Source organism: Vicugna pacos, chromosome 13 (assembly GCF_048564905.1).
Source record: "Vicugna pacos chromosome 13, VicPac4, whole genome shotgun sequence".
Lineage (NCBI taxonomy): Eukaryota > Metazoa > Chordata > Mammalia > Artiodactyla > Camelidae > Vicugna > Vicugna pacos.
The window spans coordinates 31,877,222-31,894,032 of record NC_132999.1 but is presented as its reverse complement, the minus strand read 5'-3'; the positions used below and the strand labels follow the sequence as shown (position 1 = coordinate 31,894,032).

At 35.3% G+C, this 16,811-nt stretch overlaps 1 protein-coding gene across 9 annotated transcripts in view; it reads right to left on the bottom strand.

The window, feature by feature from the left end:
- BEND5 (BEN domain containing 5) overlaps nt 1–16,811 on the bottom strand; it is a 925,317-nt gene that overhangs the window by 445,013 nt on the left and 463,493 nt on the right. For all 9 annotated transcript variants that reach the window (XM_072974483.1, XM_072974486.1, XM_072974480.1 and 6 more), the window contains one exon: nt 10,166–10,260. In XM_072974483.1, the coding sequence (XP_072830584.1) occupies nt 10,166–10,260 (95 nt within the window). The remainder of the gene's footprint in view (nt 1–10,165; nt 10,261–16,811) is intronic.

Here is a 16,811-nt window from a genome sequence, read left to right as displayed (position 1 = left end):
TCCTCACTCAAGTCCTGGCCTGTCTGCTGTGAGACAAATCATTCAAGCAGCACATTATTTGAGGTTATTTTTTATTTGAGGTATTATTTAAGGCTAATTAATGGTAGCTGTTATTGGTGTTGCCCAAAGGCAAGAGCTGAGATTTGAGTTCAGTTTCAACTATTTGACTGCAAAACCAGTGCTCTTTCCCCTACACCAAGCTACCACATTTCAGCCCTTTTTCCTGAAGTGAAAGCAAAAGGGGGCAGTGGGGCAGCACTGAGGAAAGTGATGGGTCTGCTAGTCAGTCCCATGTGGACACCAGGCTCTGTACTGTACTTATTTGACATATGATCTGGAGCAAGTCACATATCCTCCCCATGCCAGACACAACAGTTAGGTTCAAATTCAGATTCTCCCACTACAGAGCGTAATTAAGCTCTTAACCACTACTATATTAAAATAGGGAAGATGATTCAGATTTAAATTAACGACTCTGTATTCATATCCCAGCTCTGCCATGTACTAGTTTCCCTAAATTACAAAAGTAAATTACTTAATCATCCCAAGTTCAGTACTCTCATTTGTATAACTAAGAAAGTGATAGATATCCTTTCCAAAGTTCTGAGAGAATCAAAACACCTAGCACAATTCTTGTGCACATCAGCACAAGAATGATATGCATTTATCTTGAACTGAATTGAATTCCACGCAAACTGCCTAGAATCCTAATAACTGAGGCCACAGTTTGAGTTGAGGGGATCTTGAAAGTCACCACCTTTGATTCACTGATCAGAAAATTCTCTTTGGGTCTGATTCATTTCCTCATTTGCCCCACTATCCCCTGACTGGGATTGTAGCATGGATTCTTTCTTTCCCTCTTCCCTTCTGTGCTTCCTTCCATTTGAGTTCTGAAATTAAACAATATTAGTAACAATAATACTTTGCCAGCATGCCCTATAATTTAATTGGGAACCCTGAGACTGATAGAATGGCCCTGCCCTCCTAGGACAGGGAATGCTTCACTGAAACAGTTGTATAACTCACCACATACCTCTGCTGGATAGCTCCTACTGGAAGGATGCACTGTATAAAACTAAGTAGCTGGAACTTGATAGAAGTTGTCACCAAGTTCAAAGTTTTTAAGCTGTATTTGAAGGCAGCAGTGAGGAAAGTGATAGGCCTACAAGTCAGTTCCACGTGGGCTCCAGGCTCTGTTTACAGTTATTTGCTGTTATGATTTGGGGTAAGTCATCTGTCTTCTTCTGGTTTCTATTTCCCCATCTGAAAGACTATGGATAATGATCTCTATTTTATATAGAGAGGGGAGGGAAATTAGTGTATCTCTTTTTTAAAACAAAATTTGATTCAGATCACTGATAAGGGAAGAGGACAAAAACACAACTGCTCTGGAGAAAACGAAAGATAATGGCCTGGGTTCTATCCCCACCTGGGCAAAAACTTTCTCCAGGCAGCACACAGTGGACAACCTCGCTGGGTTCTGTGTGGGAAAATGGCACAGAGAGGTTACATGATTTACTCCTGGTTCATTCCATGAGCGAGCAGAAGACCCAGAGATGGAAGACTCAAGTCCATGTTACTCTCACCCCACTGCCCTATTTCTAATTCCACATTTTCTCAGGTCACAGTTTAGACTAATCTTTTAGAGTTTCTTCCTTTTGTTACATCTCTGGCTTCAAACGACCCTTCCCCATGTTTTCTCCTGACATTCATATACAGCCTCATATTCTTCTGTACTTTTTCACATTCTTCAAACTTCAAACACTTTGGGGACTTTTTTTTTTGTGAGTGGGGAGAGTTAAGTAATATAGATTTAACTTTTTTGTTTTGAGGTAATTATAGATGCTGATGGATTTGTGAAACTCTCAGTACAGAGAGATCTTATATACCCTTCACTTAGTTTCCCTCAAAGGCTGCATCTTTCATAACTATAGTACATCATCAAATCAGGAAATTTACATGACTACAATGTGTGTGTATAGTTCTATACCACTGTATCACATGTAACCACCACCACAATCAAAATACAGAATTATCTCATCACAGCAAAGACCTCCCTGATGCTACTGCCTCTTTATGTTCACACCCACCCCCTCTCCTTCACCGTCATATTATAATATACATCCAGAACTTATCACAATCTATTGGTGTTGACATTTACCAGTTAGAGTGTAGAAACACTTCTTCCTTTTTAAGTCCCTTTACCTATCCATATATAATATAATTGTGTTAAATAGTTCCTCCACATGCATAAGAAACATCAGACACTGTTAAAATTTCTGCTTCAAAATCAAACATAATTTAGATAAAAAAGAGAAAAAGAAAAGTTTATTGTATTTACCCATATTTGTACTCTTTTCTGTTGTTTCTTTCTTTCTGATATTCCAAGAATGCTTCTTTTACTTTATTTTTTTCTGCTTCAAGAACTTCCGTTACCCACTCGTTTAGAGTTAAGTCTGCTGGTGACAAATACTCTTAGTTTTTTCTTTCTCTAGAATGTTTTGATTTCCCCTTTCATGCTACAAAGATATTTTTGCTGGATATAGCATTCTGGGTTAACAATTCTTTTCTTTCAGGATCTGAGAAACACTATGCCATTTCCTTCTGGCTTATTTCCTCTCACTGCTTTCAAGGTTCTTTCTTTGCTCTTAGTTTTCAGAAGTTTGATTATGGTATTTCTTGGTATAGTTTTCCTTCAGTATTTCCTGTTTGAGGTTCACACAGTCTCTCAGATCTGCAGGTTTGTGTCTTTTGTCAAATTTGAGAAGATTCTCACCATTTAAAACACTTTTTTCAGTCCTCTCTTTCTCATCTTCTTTTGGAATTCTAATAACATGAATGTTAGCTTTATCATCCCATAGGTCCCTGAGGGCCTGTTTTTTTTTTTTTCTATTTTTCTTCTCTGTTTAGAAAGGGTAACTTCTATTGTTACATCCTCACATTCATTGATTCCTTTCTCTTTTTTCCCCTGCACTCTGCTACTATTCCCATCCTCAAGTGAGGGGTGGAAATCCAGATTCCTCATGTGGTCTGACATCATACAGAGGAGAAAGGGAATCATTACTGATCAGCTGGAATGAAAGTCCCAGTTCCCTATTTTTTTCTGACACCACTGGTCAGGGGCTTGGAACAAAAATGGAAGCCTAGGCTCTCCACTCTGGTGAGGAAGAAAATGGGGCTGTAGGTTTCTTCGACAGTGCTTGGCTAGCATAGGCAACTATTGTCTCAAAGTCCTCCATCTTAGTAGGCTGCTCTTTTCCTAGCCCTTTGTTTAGCAAGAACAGGTTTATAGGAAGGTTTGGTTTTTGTCTGTGCCCATTGGCATTTCCAGGTTGCTGACTTCTCACGCAACCATTTTGGCACCTATGAAGCAACAACAAAACCCAGGGTATTTATCCTGTATCATTTCTCAGGTCCTGAGAAATCTAACCAGTCTTCCCTCTTCTCTTCACCTTTCAGAGTCTTCTATGTTTGTTCCATAAATAATGCATATGGTTTTTAGCTATACTTAGAGAAATAGGGAGAATTGCATCTACTCCATCTTGTCCCAGAACCAGATGTCTATAATATCTCGCCTTTTCTTTTTAATGCATATATATTTATTTTTGGAAACATGACTTTGTAGCATTGCATTAATGCCAATGTTCTTAAATTTAAAACTTAAATGAGAACAAAACAACTGCAAGGACCATTTTACAACTCCTAAATTAGTCAGTTTCCTTCAATGTCAATTCTTAACACTGTCCAGATTGCAGTAAAACTGATAGAGTGATAGATTGCAGTGAACTAATAGAGTGATAGTTTAATTTGATACAACATTTTTGAGAGCATATGAAGCATAAGCTTATAATAATTAACCAATCTCTCCCTTAGAAACTGATTCTAAAAATAATTTAATAAACCTAAATCTAAATAATAGTATCTACTTTAGAAAAAATACATAGAAGATGTAAATGTCCAGAAATAGGAATATGATACAGTAATTTATGATACATAAAAATGGTGAAAAGTTCTCCAACTATGATATAATGAACATTAAGAGAAAACATGAGAAATTGCTTTGATATAATGTTAAGTGAAAAGAATAGACTACAAATAGGCATATATATTTGATTCTTGCTATGTAAAAATGTGCCCATGGAAGAAACAAACTAAAAAGGAAAATGTAAAATTAAAAGTCATTATTAGGTTTATTGCAGGGATAATGGATTAATTCACTTATTTAACAAATTTTTTGAGAACCTACTATATGCCAGGTACAGTTCTAGATGCTATGGATACAGAATTGAATTTTAAAATGGCAAAACTTCCTATTCTCATGGTGCTTACTTTCCAATAGAGGGAGAAGCTGTGAATAAAATAAATAATACATTATAGTCTGCTAGATGGAAGTAAGTGCTACATAGAAAAATAAACATGGGAAGGAAGATAGGTTTATGAAGGGGGAGGGGATGTAATTTAGTTTTAAATATATGATTTATTTGTTTTACAAAATATTAATTCATCAATTTAGAAGTTTTCAAAAAACATTATTTTTGTAATAATAGTGTAAAGCAACCATTATTTCAGGAAAAATATCACTGATTTCAAAATTTTAGATATCTTTTGACAAGAGTAAGCCTAAAGATTATCACTATATTAAGAATAATGGAAAATATGAATCTATTGCTTATTTGTACATAACTATATCACTGCACTTAATTCAAAACAATATTATAATTCTTTGTTTACTTGCTATCTGTCACATTGGCTTGTATCTCTTTCTTCCATTTTTGTAACTAAACTTCTGTCTATATTTATGGTCTCTATTTTATCACACTTTCTCAGTCCCCTAACTGGCTTGAATTTTCACCACATCACTGAATGTGCACTCACCAAAGCATCTAATAATCGCCATGTTACTACAATCCTGAGCATTTAAAGAGTTGATCTTTGACCTCTCAGTAGCAGTAGGCAGTGTTAGCCACTCTCTCCTTTTGGAAAAGTCTCTTTCCTTGGTTCCATGAGACCATGCTCTCTTGGTGTTCTTTCTACTCTCTGGCTTGTCCCTCTTATCCTCTTCTGTGAGTTTCTCATCCTCTACCTGACCTTTAAATGGGGATTCCTCAGAGCCTTGTCCTAATCTTCTCTCTTCACTCCAAACAACCACCCTGGGGGATCACATCTGTTCCCACTGGTCTAATTATCAACTGTAGACTGCTAACTATTGAATCTACACCTCCATATTCATCTCCTGAGTTTCTTGTCAGGATACCCTATTGCCTACTTGACATCTCTGCTTGGATGTCTCCCAGGCACCTCTGGCTGAATAATTCCAAGAACAAGCTCATCATCTTCCCTATCAAAACAAATCTGACAAAATTATCTCTTGTCATATCGTCCCTATCTTCAGGAAATTCCACCACAACCCTTCTGTTGCCCATTCCAGAAAACCCGGGAGTCATGTAGGATTCCCCCATCTCTTTTACCCTCCACATTTTGTCAGTTACAAAGTCAAGTTTATTTAATCTTCTGTTAACCCTCAAATCCATCCACTTGCTTTCATCAGTACTGTTACCACTGTAATCCACCATCAAGTCAAGGTATTGCAAAGACTCTATAAACAATTGTCTTCCTCTCCAAGATATTCTCTATTCAGCAACAAGACTAATCTTTCTAAAATACCAATCATGTCCTGCTCCAGGTTAATACTTTCAATTTCTTTATATTGCCCTCAGAATTAAATCTAACTCTTTACCTTGGTTTACAAGGCTCACCTCAATTTCACTCATTCCTACCTCTCCAGTCTTTCTCCTTATAATTCCATTCTCCAATCACATTGGCTTTTGCTCATCAACGATGTAATGTTCTCTTTCAACATCTGGTCTTCAAACACATTCTATTACTTCACGCATATTCCCATTCACTATAATCTAACTTTTATTCATCTTTCAGCATAAATAATATGACTAAGGAAGGTCTCTTATCCTTGATGAAGACTAAATCTTAAATGCTATATAGCATGCTGAATAGTTTCCATAGCATGATGAATTCCCCCTGTTGCAATAGTTACCATATTATCTAAAATTACATATTTAGCATCTAGCCCAGTAGACTGTGAGTGAGCTTTATGAGAACAGTAATCATATCTCTCTTGTTTAATTCTAATACCTTAACATAATTCGTGGTCCACTGTAACTACTCACTAAGCATTTAATGACATGCTGAAGGAAAGAAGAAAAGAAGAAAGGAAGGAAGGAAGGAACAGAAGGAAGGAATAATGTTCCTCCAGTCAGTCTTGGGTGAGTCAGAGGAATAGAAAAGTGTCAATAAATTTATTGAATTAATAAGATCCTCGAGACTTTAAAAAGTATTTACACATCCATTTTACATGTATTTCTCATAATAACTCTATGAGACGGTATTATTATGCACTTTTTACAATGAGGCTCAGCTCATATAAGAGGTATCATGGCTCATCATGTTATATTTTCTATTTGGAATCCATTTCCTTAATTTTGTTCTTGTCCCATTCCCTCAAGGTCTAACTGAAATACCGCCTGCCTCCAAAGGTTCTCCCTTCCTCCCCACAGTCCTAATAGTATTGTTTTCTTCTTCATCTCTAATCCATGGCACACTTCACATACCACCCTAATAGTTTCTAGTACAGTGCTCCCTACATTGTACTTACTTATGTTTGTGTTTCATTTAAACCTCTAAAAAACAAAATTTTAAAGATATAATCCAAGTCAGATTCATATTTATCACCCCAGTACCTAGCACAAAGTTAGATGTGCAATAAAAATGTGTTAAATGAAAGCTACCTGTAAGATTTAGTTCAATCCCCTCAATCTACTATGATGGAGAAGTCAGTCAGAGAAGTTATTTCATATCTACAAAGGCCACACAGCTGCATGCCCTTTTCTCCCCTCTTCCCATGCATGGGATATGGGAGAACCAGTAAAGGTGGACTCCTGAGGTCTCTGGCTAATGCCACCACTTACTAGCTGTGTAAATACCCTAGGCTTAGTTTCTGCATAGGCAAGAGTACATATTATCTGCTGTTTCGTAATACCAGTTTTCTAGTGGTGTCTAGCACATAGCAATTTCAGCCGTTGACAATATTAAAAAAAATTAATGAGTTTTGGTGGCAAAACCTTGATGGTACAGAGTCCTAACAACCAACAATCCTTAGAAGTCTAATATGTAAACAGAATTAGAGTGAACTAAAATAGGCAGAATACTCCTGAATCTTCCAGCTTCTCAATTTTGCTGCTAGGTATGCTCACTCCATCTCCTCAAGGCACAGCAGCCTTGAGTGGCCATATATTTATTTGCATAATGGCTTTTTAGTTGCTTTTTTTTTTTTGCTCATTTGCTTTCTATAACTAATTCATTACCAGACCTATGCTAAGGCCTGAAGGCATCTTTGTTTGGAATCAGTTACAGCTCGCTGTGACAGGTGAAGAAGAATGTTTATTTCACCTTGAAAACGGGAAGAAAGTTTTTTTTTTTTCCCAATTAGGCATACATTCCATCCAGGAAATTTAGAGTTTTTAATGTTTGTCACGAGGTAAGAGTATTTCCAAGGCCTATTTGTAATATTAAAGGAGGTAAAGTCCCTAGACAAGAAAAGGATCAGCTACTTCTCCTTTTGTTGTGGTGGTTGCCCTGGTATTGGGGAAACTAAAATTAGGGAGACACTAGAGCAGATAGTCTAATATTGAGATCTGTACAGCATTTGTCAGCCTTGAGTCGGGACATTGTTTAGAATCCTAAGTTGTGGAATTCCATAAGACCAGTAAAACCTAATAATGTAAGAGTCAAACAGTCACATGCACTTCTTTATGTTACCCTGGGAACATTTAGGATAATGCTTACTGGAAGATAGGTTCTAGTACCGATAATTCACACACGGAGTGGAAGAAAGTCTTAGGTAGAAAGCACCAAAGGGTCAGAAAGAATCTTCAGAACAAACCAGTAGAAAGGACAGTAACAATTATGACCTGTAGAGATCAGTTAATAAAATTCCAAATTGAAAGTTGCCTTTGGGAACAGATCATTTCTGTCATATTCATACTTCATCCTCAGTATCTAGAATAGAGCATGGTACATTAAGAAGCTCAATAAAGTCCTAATAAGTAAAGAAATAGCCAAATGTCTGGCTTGAGGAAAGGGGAGTGTGAAAGAAGGTGAAAAGCATTTCATCCAAGGTCTGAGGATAGTAAAGTGAAAAAGAGGAGAGATTAGACATATCAACAACTTGATTTAGTCTGGTACCTTGTGCCTTACTGGCTTCAACTGCAACAAACTTGGTTCTGAAACTTTAAACTCTTTCAGACCATCAGAGAAGCCCAATCTGGATAATGGACACTGCTGAGAGCCTACCAACATTGGATAAGAACACTAACTTAATTCAAAGGCATTATAATATATTAATATTTCAAAATCTTGTCAAGAGTCCTGACAGAGAGAACACAAATGATAGTTCATGAAAAAACAAAACCAACAAAATGAAATAACTAAGGTTTAAGGATTTTCAAAAGCACACACAAAGAGAAGACTCCAGAAGTGAACACTTGGGGAAATGAAATGGTGATTATTGTTGCAACATAAGATCCCCAACATAGAGCCCAGTAAAGGAAGTACAATGTTATTTTAAGGCCCTTGTGAGCAAATGAACAGTGATGTCCTTTGTCGGCAAGATTTGAAGTACGCATCTACACATATGTCTGTTACACAGAGAAATGCTCTGTTATTATCCATTCAGGCTGAATTCAGAGACTTTTCAAAGCAAAGGCCTACTCCTTGCTCAGCTCCCATTGTCAAAAGGAAATTGAGGAACAGCAGTATGGTTAACTTGATGCAGTAAAGTAAAAAAAAAAAAAAAAAAAGCCCAGGAAGATATTTTTATCTTTCAGTAAACAGTTTTGATTATCATCATCAAATGCCTACACTTTTACAAACCTGAGCTTCTCAGCCCAGCATTTATAGAAAATTGCCAAGTATCAGTTGTAGATAAATGCACAATTCAATATTTATGAATTGCTAGCTATCTATAAATATAGACATTTTGAGATGATCTTCTCACTAGTTATTAAAATTTGAATAGGAATCAAAGTTAGAATAATATTAACAATCCCTTGCATTTGTATTGTGTTCTACATAGTACTATTAATAATAGATGACATTTACTGAGCACTTAGCAAGTGCCAGGCACTTTACATGTAAATTCTCATCATGAATTCAGTTCGGTTCAATAAGCATTCATTTAACACCTACTGTGTGATAGATGAGTAACACTGGTTTCTGTTTTTAAAAACTCTGTTACATCCATTTTGATACATTCAGTCAGTGTTTACTGAATGAGTAAATGAATGGATAGATGAATAAGTTAATTGCTTTGAATGTCAGTGTGGGTTAGTAAAAATAACACAAGCTTCTCCGTTTACTATATGGTCATGAGAAGGTACTTAACCTCTCCTAGGCTCAATTTCTTTATCTGTAACATAGGAATATTTAAAATCTCCCTTGCAATATGTTGTGAGACTAGTGACAGCAACTGTAAAACACCTGACAAAGAATCGGCTTTCTCTGTAAGTGAGAGTAGTTATTATTAAAATTATCATTGTCATTATCATCATCATCATCATTATCATCATTACTATTATTAATTATCATTGTTACTATTATTAATCATATCCAACTCTCCTCATCCTTGTCACCATAGCAATGGGACAAATAGAACTTTAACATCCAAAATAACCACATAACATCTATACAAAGACACCACAACAAACAAGCAAAGCAAGGGAAATCTACTAAATTGTAGTTCTCAATGTCCTCCTACATTATTGTACAATATATATGCTCAGGCTAGAAAAAAAGAGACCAGAATCAACTTTAATCATGCTTAAAGATATCATGATAAAAGGCAAACAGGACAGAAAGTTTATCAAATAACAAACTGTACCTTCCCTCATAACAGAATGCTAGTGACTCCAAACATGGGACTATGCCCCCTATTCCAACATTCTCAAAGAACAGTACCTAGAACCCAGACAACAGCCGTCCAGACTCATCTAACTCTTCTTAGTGCCAGTGAGGCTAAGCCCTAGCCATACAGCAGAGAAACTTGGGTCAAAATCTACAACCAGAAAGAGCCCCCATTATGTGGGTCACTTACCATTTTGGTCTGCTAGTAGATTTCACCATAGGGGCCATCCCATCTCTATAAAGACTTTTGGTTTTGCTGAAGTTAACAATGTTGAAAATGACTCTCTGAAAAAGAAAGAGGGAAAAGTTTATCAGAAGACTATGCTACTGAAGTTGCCATTTCCTGATTATTAGGACTGGAAATAATAAGCAGGGTTAAAGGGAGCCATATGGATTAGCTGCTAACACAAAGAGGATAAATGGTGCCCACAGAAATTCAGTGTGTTTCTGCTATCTCAACATAGTGGTTAAGAACACACTCTGGAATCTGGAAGCCTGCGTTTTAATCTCACTCAACCATTCTTAAACTGTGTGACCTTGCCAAGCTACTAAACTTTTCTGTGCCTCAGTTTCCTTATCTGAAAAGTGGGGATAATGATGGTATGTAGGGTTGCTGATGAGAATTAAATAAATTAATGCATGTATAGTATTTGAAACCATGCTTGGTGCATAGTGAATGCTATATAAGTTTTAATTAATATTAATAATTGTGAAAAAAATAATTGCGCCCTCTCTCTAGGCTGACCTAGAATTTTCATGGAAATGAATATTATCATTAGAGTGACAATAGTGCATTTGAAGTTCAACAAAACTAAAGAAAATAACTGAGTTCAAAATTGAAATTTAAAAATTCTGCAACTGCTCAGCACTCTTTTGACTAAAACTAGAGGATATATGTCTGCTCCCCATTTGTTATCCTCTGCTAGGGGCCAAGGATACTGGGCTCAACCCTGATCTCAGCATCAATTTACAGGAGCACAGACAATTGGGTAATTCCTTTCCCTCTCTGGGATGTAAAACTGGGGAGTGGGGTGTTTTCAATGACTAAAACACTTCCAGAGGGGTAGTACAGTTAAAAAAGATCAGGCCTTTGTTTTAATAAACAACTTTGTCACAAGTAGGGAGGAGAGATGGAGAAAGAAAAGAGAACTGGAGTTAAAAGACATTAAATGACCACTGAAATAGTCCAAAGAAGAGAGGATGAGAACCAGGGAAAAGGCAGCCTATATTCTTGACTACTGTCAAGAGAAAATTAAAAGCTTTCAAGAGGTTACCATAGGCTAGCTTTTCTATCCAGAGGAAGTGCAAGAGGAAAGAAGCATCAAAATTGATTTATTAGCTCATATAAACAAATATTTACTGTGTGAGAGATATTAATGTAAAAGTGCCAGAAATTTTATATACTTTTTAAATTTTTAAAAATATTCCCTTATAATTGTAATAAAAATATTAACATCTCCACTTTATAGATGCGGAAATTAAGGCTCAGAGATGTTAACTAACTTGTGCAAAGTCATGTTAATTAATAGGAGAATTGATATTGGATCCAAGGGATAAAAAAGTTAAGTAAGACCACCGAGATTTCTACCCTTGAGATACTCACTAAGGTTCCAAAATTCCCTAAGTTTAAGCAAGTCTGTTTTCCAAAATGAGGGCAAAAGTAAACATAAATATAGTGGCAATTTTTCAAGCCTTTAAAATTTTGTTTTTCTTTAAAAAGAGAAAATCAAAACCGTTTCCTCTGGCCTCATGTTTGGACTACCATAAAATGTTTTCTTATATAAAATAAGCTCTTAGGAATAATGCATGTTTTCCTTTCTCCTCAGAGACCTAGCCACTGACCCCATCTCCAGGCATTTCAGTTTCAGACCTCCCTTCTGTCACTAAATTAAGTCATCAAGAATGTCCAAAGCTCTTCCATTATTAATAACCTGGACCTGCCTGTTGTCAGTTCAATTATTTCTCCCAGGGTCTTGGCTACTGTCTGATTTAAGAAAATCAATATCAAGGGAACAAATGGCCTTTGAACCTCACAGGGCTTAATCCCCCTTTTTTCTTCTGGGATTCCAGGTGTCAGATCCATTTCCAGTGAACCTGGCAGCCACACTGTGCTTTCAAGATCTAGATTAATGCTAAATGCAGGGGAAAATCTAACATGGAAATAATGTACATATGTGAATCTGGAATGAAGAAATGAAAAAATGGACTATTTATTGATCTTTAATATCCTACTATGTGCCAGAAATTTTCCCAGGTGTTTAAAATGATCTATATTATTTAGCTTCTCCATTCATAAGCAAAAGTTGTTTATTTTAGCCCAATTTTAGACAAGAGGAAACTGAAGGTAATAAAAACTAACTGGCTTGCCCCCTGACCACCAAATCCCAGAACTACTAACTGATAGAGCTAGGACTTAAATCTTAGGTGTTCTGACAATAAAGATCATACTTTCTCATGACACCACATGCAAAAAGAACACCATCTTTTACTATTCCCCACCCTGTGCATTTTTTTAATGTTTATTTAGCCTGTTTAGCAATGCAGCATATGGTTATGAGAACCAAAGATATTTGGAAGTAAGCAGTACAGGAAATCTTGGCTTTCCATATTTTATGATTAATTGTTAGCTATTTACTCAAAATACATCAGAAGAAACTGCATCCATGAAGTAACTTTAACATCAACAACCATAATAATAACTAACAACTTCTGAGACTTTCTATGCATCATATTCTAAGTTAAACATTCATTATTTCAGTGTTTTGTGCATTCAAATTACCTGGTTGTATATTAGAATCACCCAGATAGCTTTTAAAAATTATTGATGCTTGGGCCTCATCCCAATCTAATATCTCATGCATTATCTCATTTGTTTTAGAATAATAAACTTTTTGAGACAGGGGCTATTTATTATCTCTTACTAATGGATGAAGCAAGTGGTATTGAGATTAAGTAAGTGAAAAGTACATAACTAGTAAGCAGCAGACCTAGAATTTTACCATGCCCATTGACTCAAGAAAATAAGATCTTGGACTTTTCAGACATACATCTGAGACTAAAATTCAGTTCCCTACTAGTTCTGTGAGCTCAGGCAAGATGATTATTGTTTTTGGTTATTGATTTAAACAATCAATCTGGAATTGAGATGATAATACAATCCTCACAAAGCTGTTGTAAGGATCTGTGAAATTACATAAGTAATCACCTGGCATACTGCACCTAGCCAAGATTAGGTATTCAATATTTATTGAGCTTTCCTCCCTTATCTTCAATGAAACCAGATCTTTTATTTATTACAATTTCATATCTCCCTTCCTTTCTTCATTCCAACCGTTATTTCTTTCTGTCTCTTTTTATATTAAAAATTTTTAATCCAATCTGTTTCAGTAATATGGTACTCTCGATCAGAGCTTTGCAATGGTGACCTGCAGCACAGGCTCTCGAGGTAGCCACGTGCAAGGCCTGGAGCTGTGCCCATCCTGACTAAGGGGCATTATGCTATGGAGGAGTATGAGCTCCCTTTCAGATGTAGGCAAAGGAGTGGACCAATGTTGCTGATGGTGTAGTGAGGAGTCTGCATTCAGTCCCAGACAGTGGCCTTGATTCTCTGTCTTCCCATATATCCAATACTTTTGTCCAATCATTAGTAAACTTCCCACTTAATTATGTTCAAGCTAATCCCAAGGACTATTCTAAATAGGTTTGCACATTCTGCAAATTAAAGGGTCACCATTATTTTAAAATATTTCTTTCTCTTAAATCATTTAACAAGAAGATTGATTAGATTTTAAAGTCATTGGATTTTCACAAGAAATTTCAACATTGCACTTATAAGTGAAAGGAGAACTGTTATATGCCTTAAATATAATTTCATATGGATTAAATATTGAACATTTTAAAAGATTTCATCACTTTATTGTGTGAACAGTTTCACATTAATGGCTGACTATTAAGAATTTGAAGAGATCATCATTGAAATTGATCAGGAATTGCATGTAATTCACTTCAGAAATCAAAACCTCACATAAAAATGTAATGTTCACAGACAAAAAACTCAAGTGTTTCAATTAAAAAACTGAAGATTAAAAAACAAACTTAGCATTTGATATCCTCTGTATATTTTTTGTTCTACTTTTAAATTATGTGTTATTTTTTTCACTAAGCTTCATATGGTCATCCTTCAAATATTCCCCAGGTACTCCAACATTCTGCATAGATATCATCTTCCCTACGTGCATAAATATTATTTTCTCTGTGTGCCTGAATATAAAAATGGTTGGAGAATACTGTTCTGGATAACCTTCTGCAAATTCCTAAAAACTACAGGAATATTTAAGAACATTCTTTACATGAAGAACTCCTAGTAAATAAAAAGACATCCACAGATGCCAGAAAAATATAGAGGTGCAAAAGGCAGTATTGGTCTTGGTATCTAAGAACTTAGATTTTGACATCCATGCAAAGATAGCAAATGAGGCCTTGAAACTGCATGAGACAGGATGTTTGAAATGTGATACCTTCACATATCTAGGACCCTCAAAATGACAACAGTATTAGTGAAACAGTGGTCTAGAAAGAAATCATTCATTAGCAGTGGGAGATGACAAAGAAGCATATTTACCTATTCCTGGATTTTGGGAGGAAAAAATAATTTTTAAACATGGGCGAGAACATTTTTAGGTTTAGGTTTGAATTTATACTACTAGCTTGGTCTTAAAACATAGGTCAAGCATTTATAATAAATTTTGTTACAGGCAGATATCCCTGGGGCACCTGGTAAAAACAATAAAAAATTGCTTTGAATGCACATATTTTCAGCACAGGTACATAGGATTTCCATAAACAAAGTCTTGAAGAGGTCAAATTTTCACATAAATTTACAAAACACATAAGAAAACAATCCACACTAAAAGTGAGAATCAGCCAGAGAAATAAATAACTGAATTAGACCACAAAGAAGTTCAAGTCAAAAACTATCTGGTGAACTATAAAGAAAGCATTTTTAAAATGCCTAAAAAATTAAAAGAATGTTTCAAACACATGAGGACAGAACAAAACAAAGTAAATATTTTAAAGGCCAGAAATATTCTCTAAAAAAAATAAGAGCTTTTAGAAATAGTAAAAACAAAAAAAATTAAACTTAAAAAATCAGAAAAAATTTCAGCAGACAGGTTATAGTGCAGAATTGATGAAAATTTCCAAAATTCAGCACAGAGAATTACTAAGATAGAAAATATGACAACGGGCACAGACGAAATAAACAAAAATACACATCTAATAAGAGTTCTAGAAAGAGAGACAAGAGAAATTTGGAGAGGCAAAATCTAAAGAGGAAAAGGTTGAATATGTTCCTGAATTGATGAAAGACATGACTATTTGGACTCATGAATCACAAATAAATCTAAAGCACGATTTTTTAAAAATCTAGATAAAGACACATCTTAGTGAAACCACAAAACACCAAAAATGAAGAGCATGTTTTCAAAGCAAACCAGAGAAAACCAAAAATTACCTACAAAGACACAGAAGTTAGACTTAAGCAGACGTAACACCAGCATCAATAGAGACCAGAAGATAATGGAAAAATATCACCCAAGAATGAGGGTACAATAAATTTTCAAACAAAGCCTAAGAAGTTTAGCAGTTTCGGATTCTCAGTGAAGGAGCTACTAAAGGATGAATTTCAGAGAAAGAAACACAAAAGGTAAGACTGGCAAGAAGAAATAAGCAGAGAAACAAGTAAATCTGAGTAAGAAGTGACTGTAGAAAATTATTATTATAACAACATTAAATGTTAGGGATGTTAAAAAGTTTGCACCAAAACATTGGTAAACAAAGCAGATGTGTTTGGGACTATGGTGAAGTGGAGGGAGGAAAGGTCAGCGTTAAGGTATCCTAAGGTCCTTGTATGATTTCAAAGGAGGCCAGGGAAGCTAATTAACTTAAGTGTTATAAAATAAGCATGTGTAGTCATTACAATAATAGAAACAGGATTTATAAATTCCAAATAAGTAAAAGGAAAAAAAAATAAGGAATACATGACAAATATAATAGAAAGGATGATAGGATACAAAGCAAAGAAAAAGCTTTTTTTCTTTTTTAGTGAAAGCACAAATAAGATAGTAGAAATAATTCCAAATATCAATTATCACAAATATTGGAAATTGACTAGTTTATCTGTTTTTAAAAAGTCCCAAACTGATTAGGGAAAAAAATCCACATTTATCATCTTTCTTGGAGATATACCTAAAACATGACACAGAAAATTTGAAAGTAAAAGGACAGAAAAAGATATAATATGGAAATACTCACTAAAGGAAAGCTGTTTTAGCTATGGCAATATCAGACAAAATGTACTCAGGAAAAAAGTAAAGTTAAGGATAGAATCACCACATAAAAGCAATTATTCTGCAGGAAAATTAAAATTAAGTGAAACAAATAAAAAGATGGAAAGCTACCCAACTCCTTTTATGGTATACATCAAAGTGATTCACTTGTACATATTACATATATACACTTTTCATAATCTTTTTTCATTATAGGTTATTATAAGCTATTGAATATAGTTCCTTGTGTGATACAGTAGGACCCTGCTGTTTATCTGTTCTGTATACAGTAGTTTCTATCTGCTAATCCCAAATTCCCAATTTACCCCTCCCCCTGCCCTTTCCCCTTTGGTAACCATAAGTCTGTTTTCTATGTCTGTGAGTCTCTTTATGTTTTGTAAACAAGTTGGTGTCATTTTTTAGAATTCCACATGTAGGTGATATCTTGCTATTTGTCTTTCTCTGTCTGACTTACTTCACTCAGTATGATAATGTCTAGGTCCATCCATG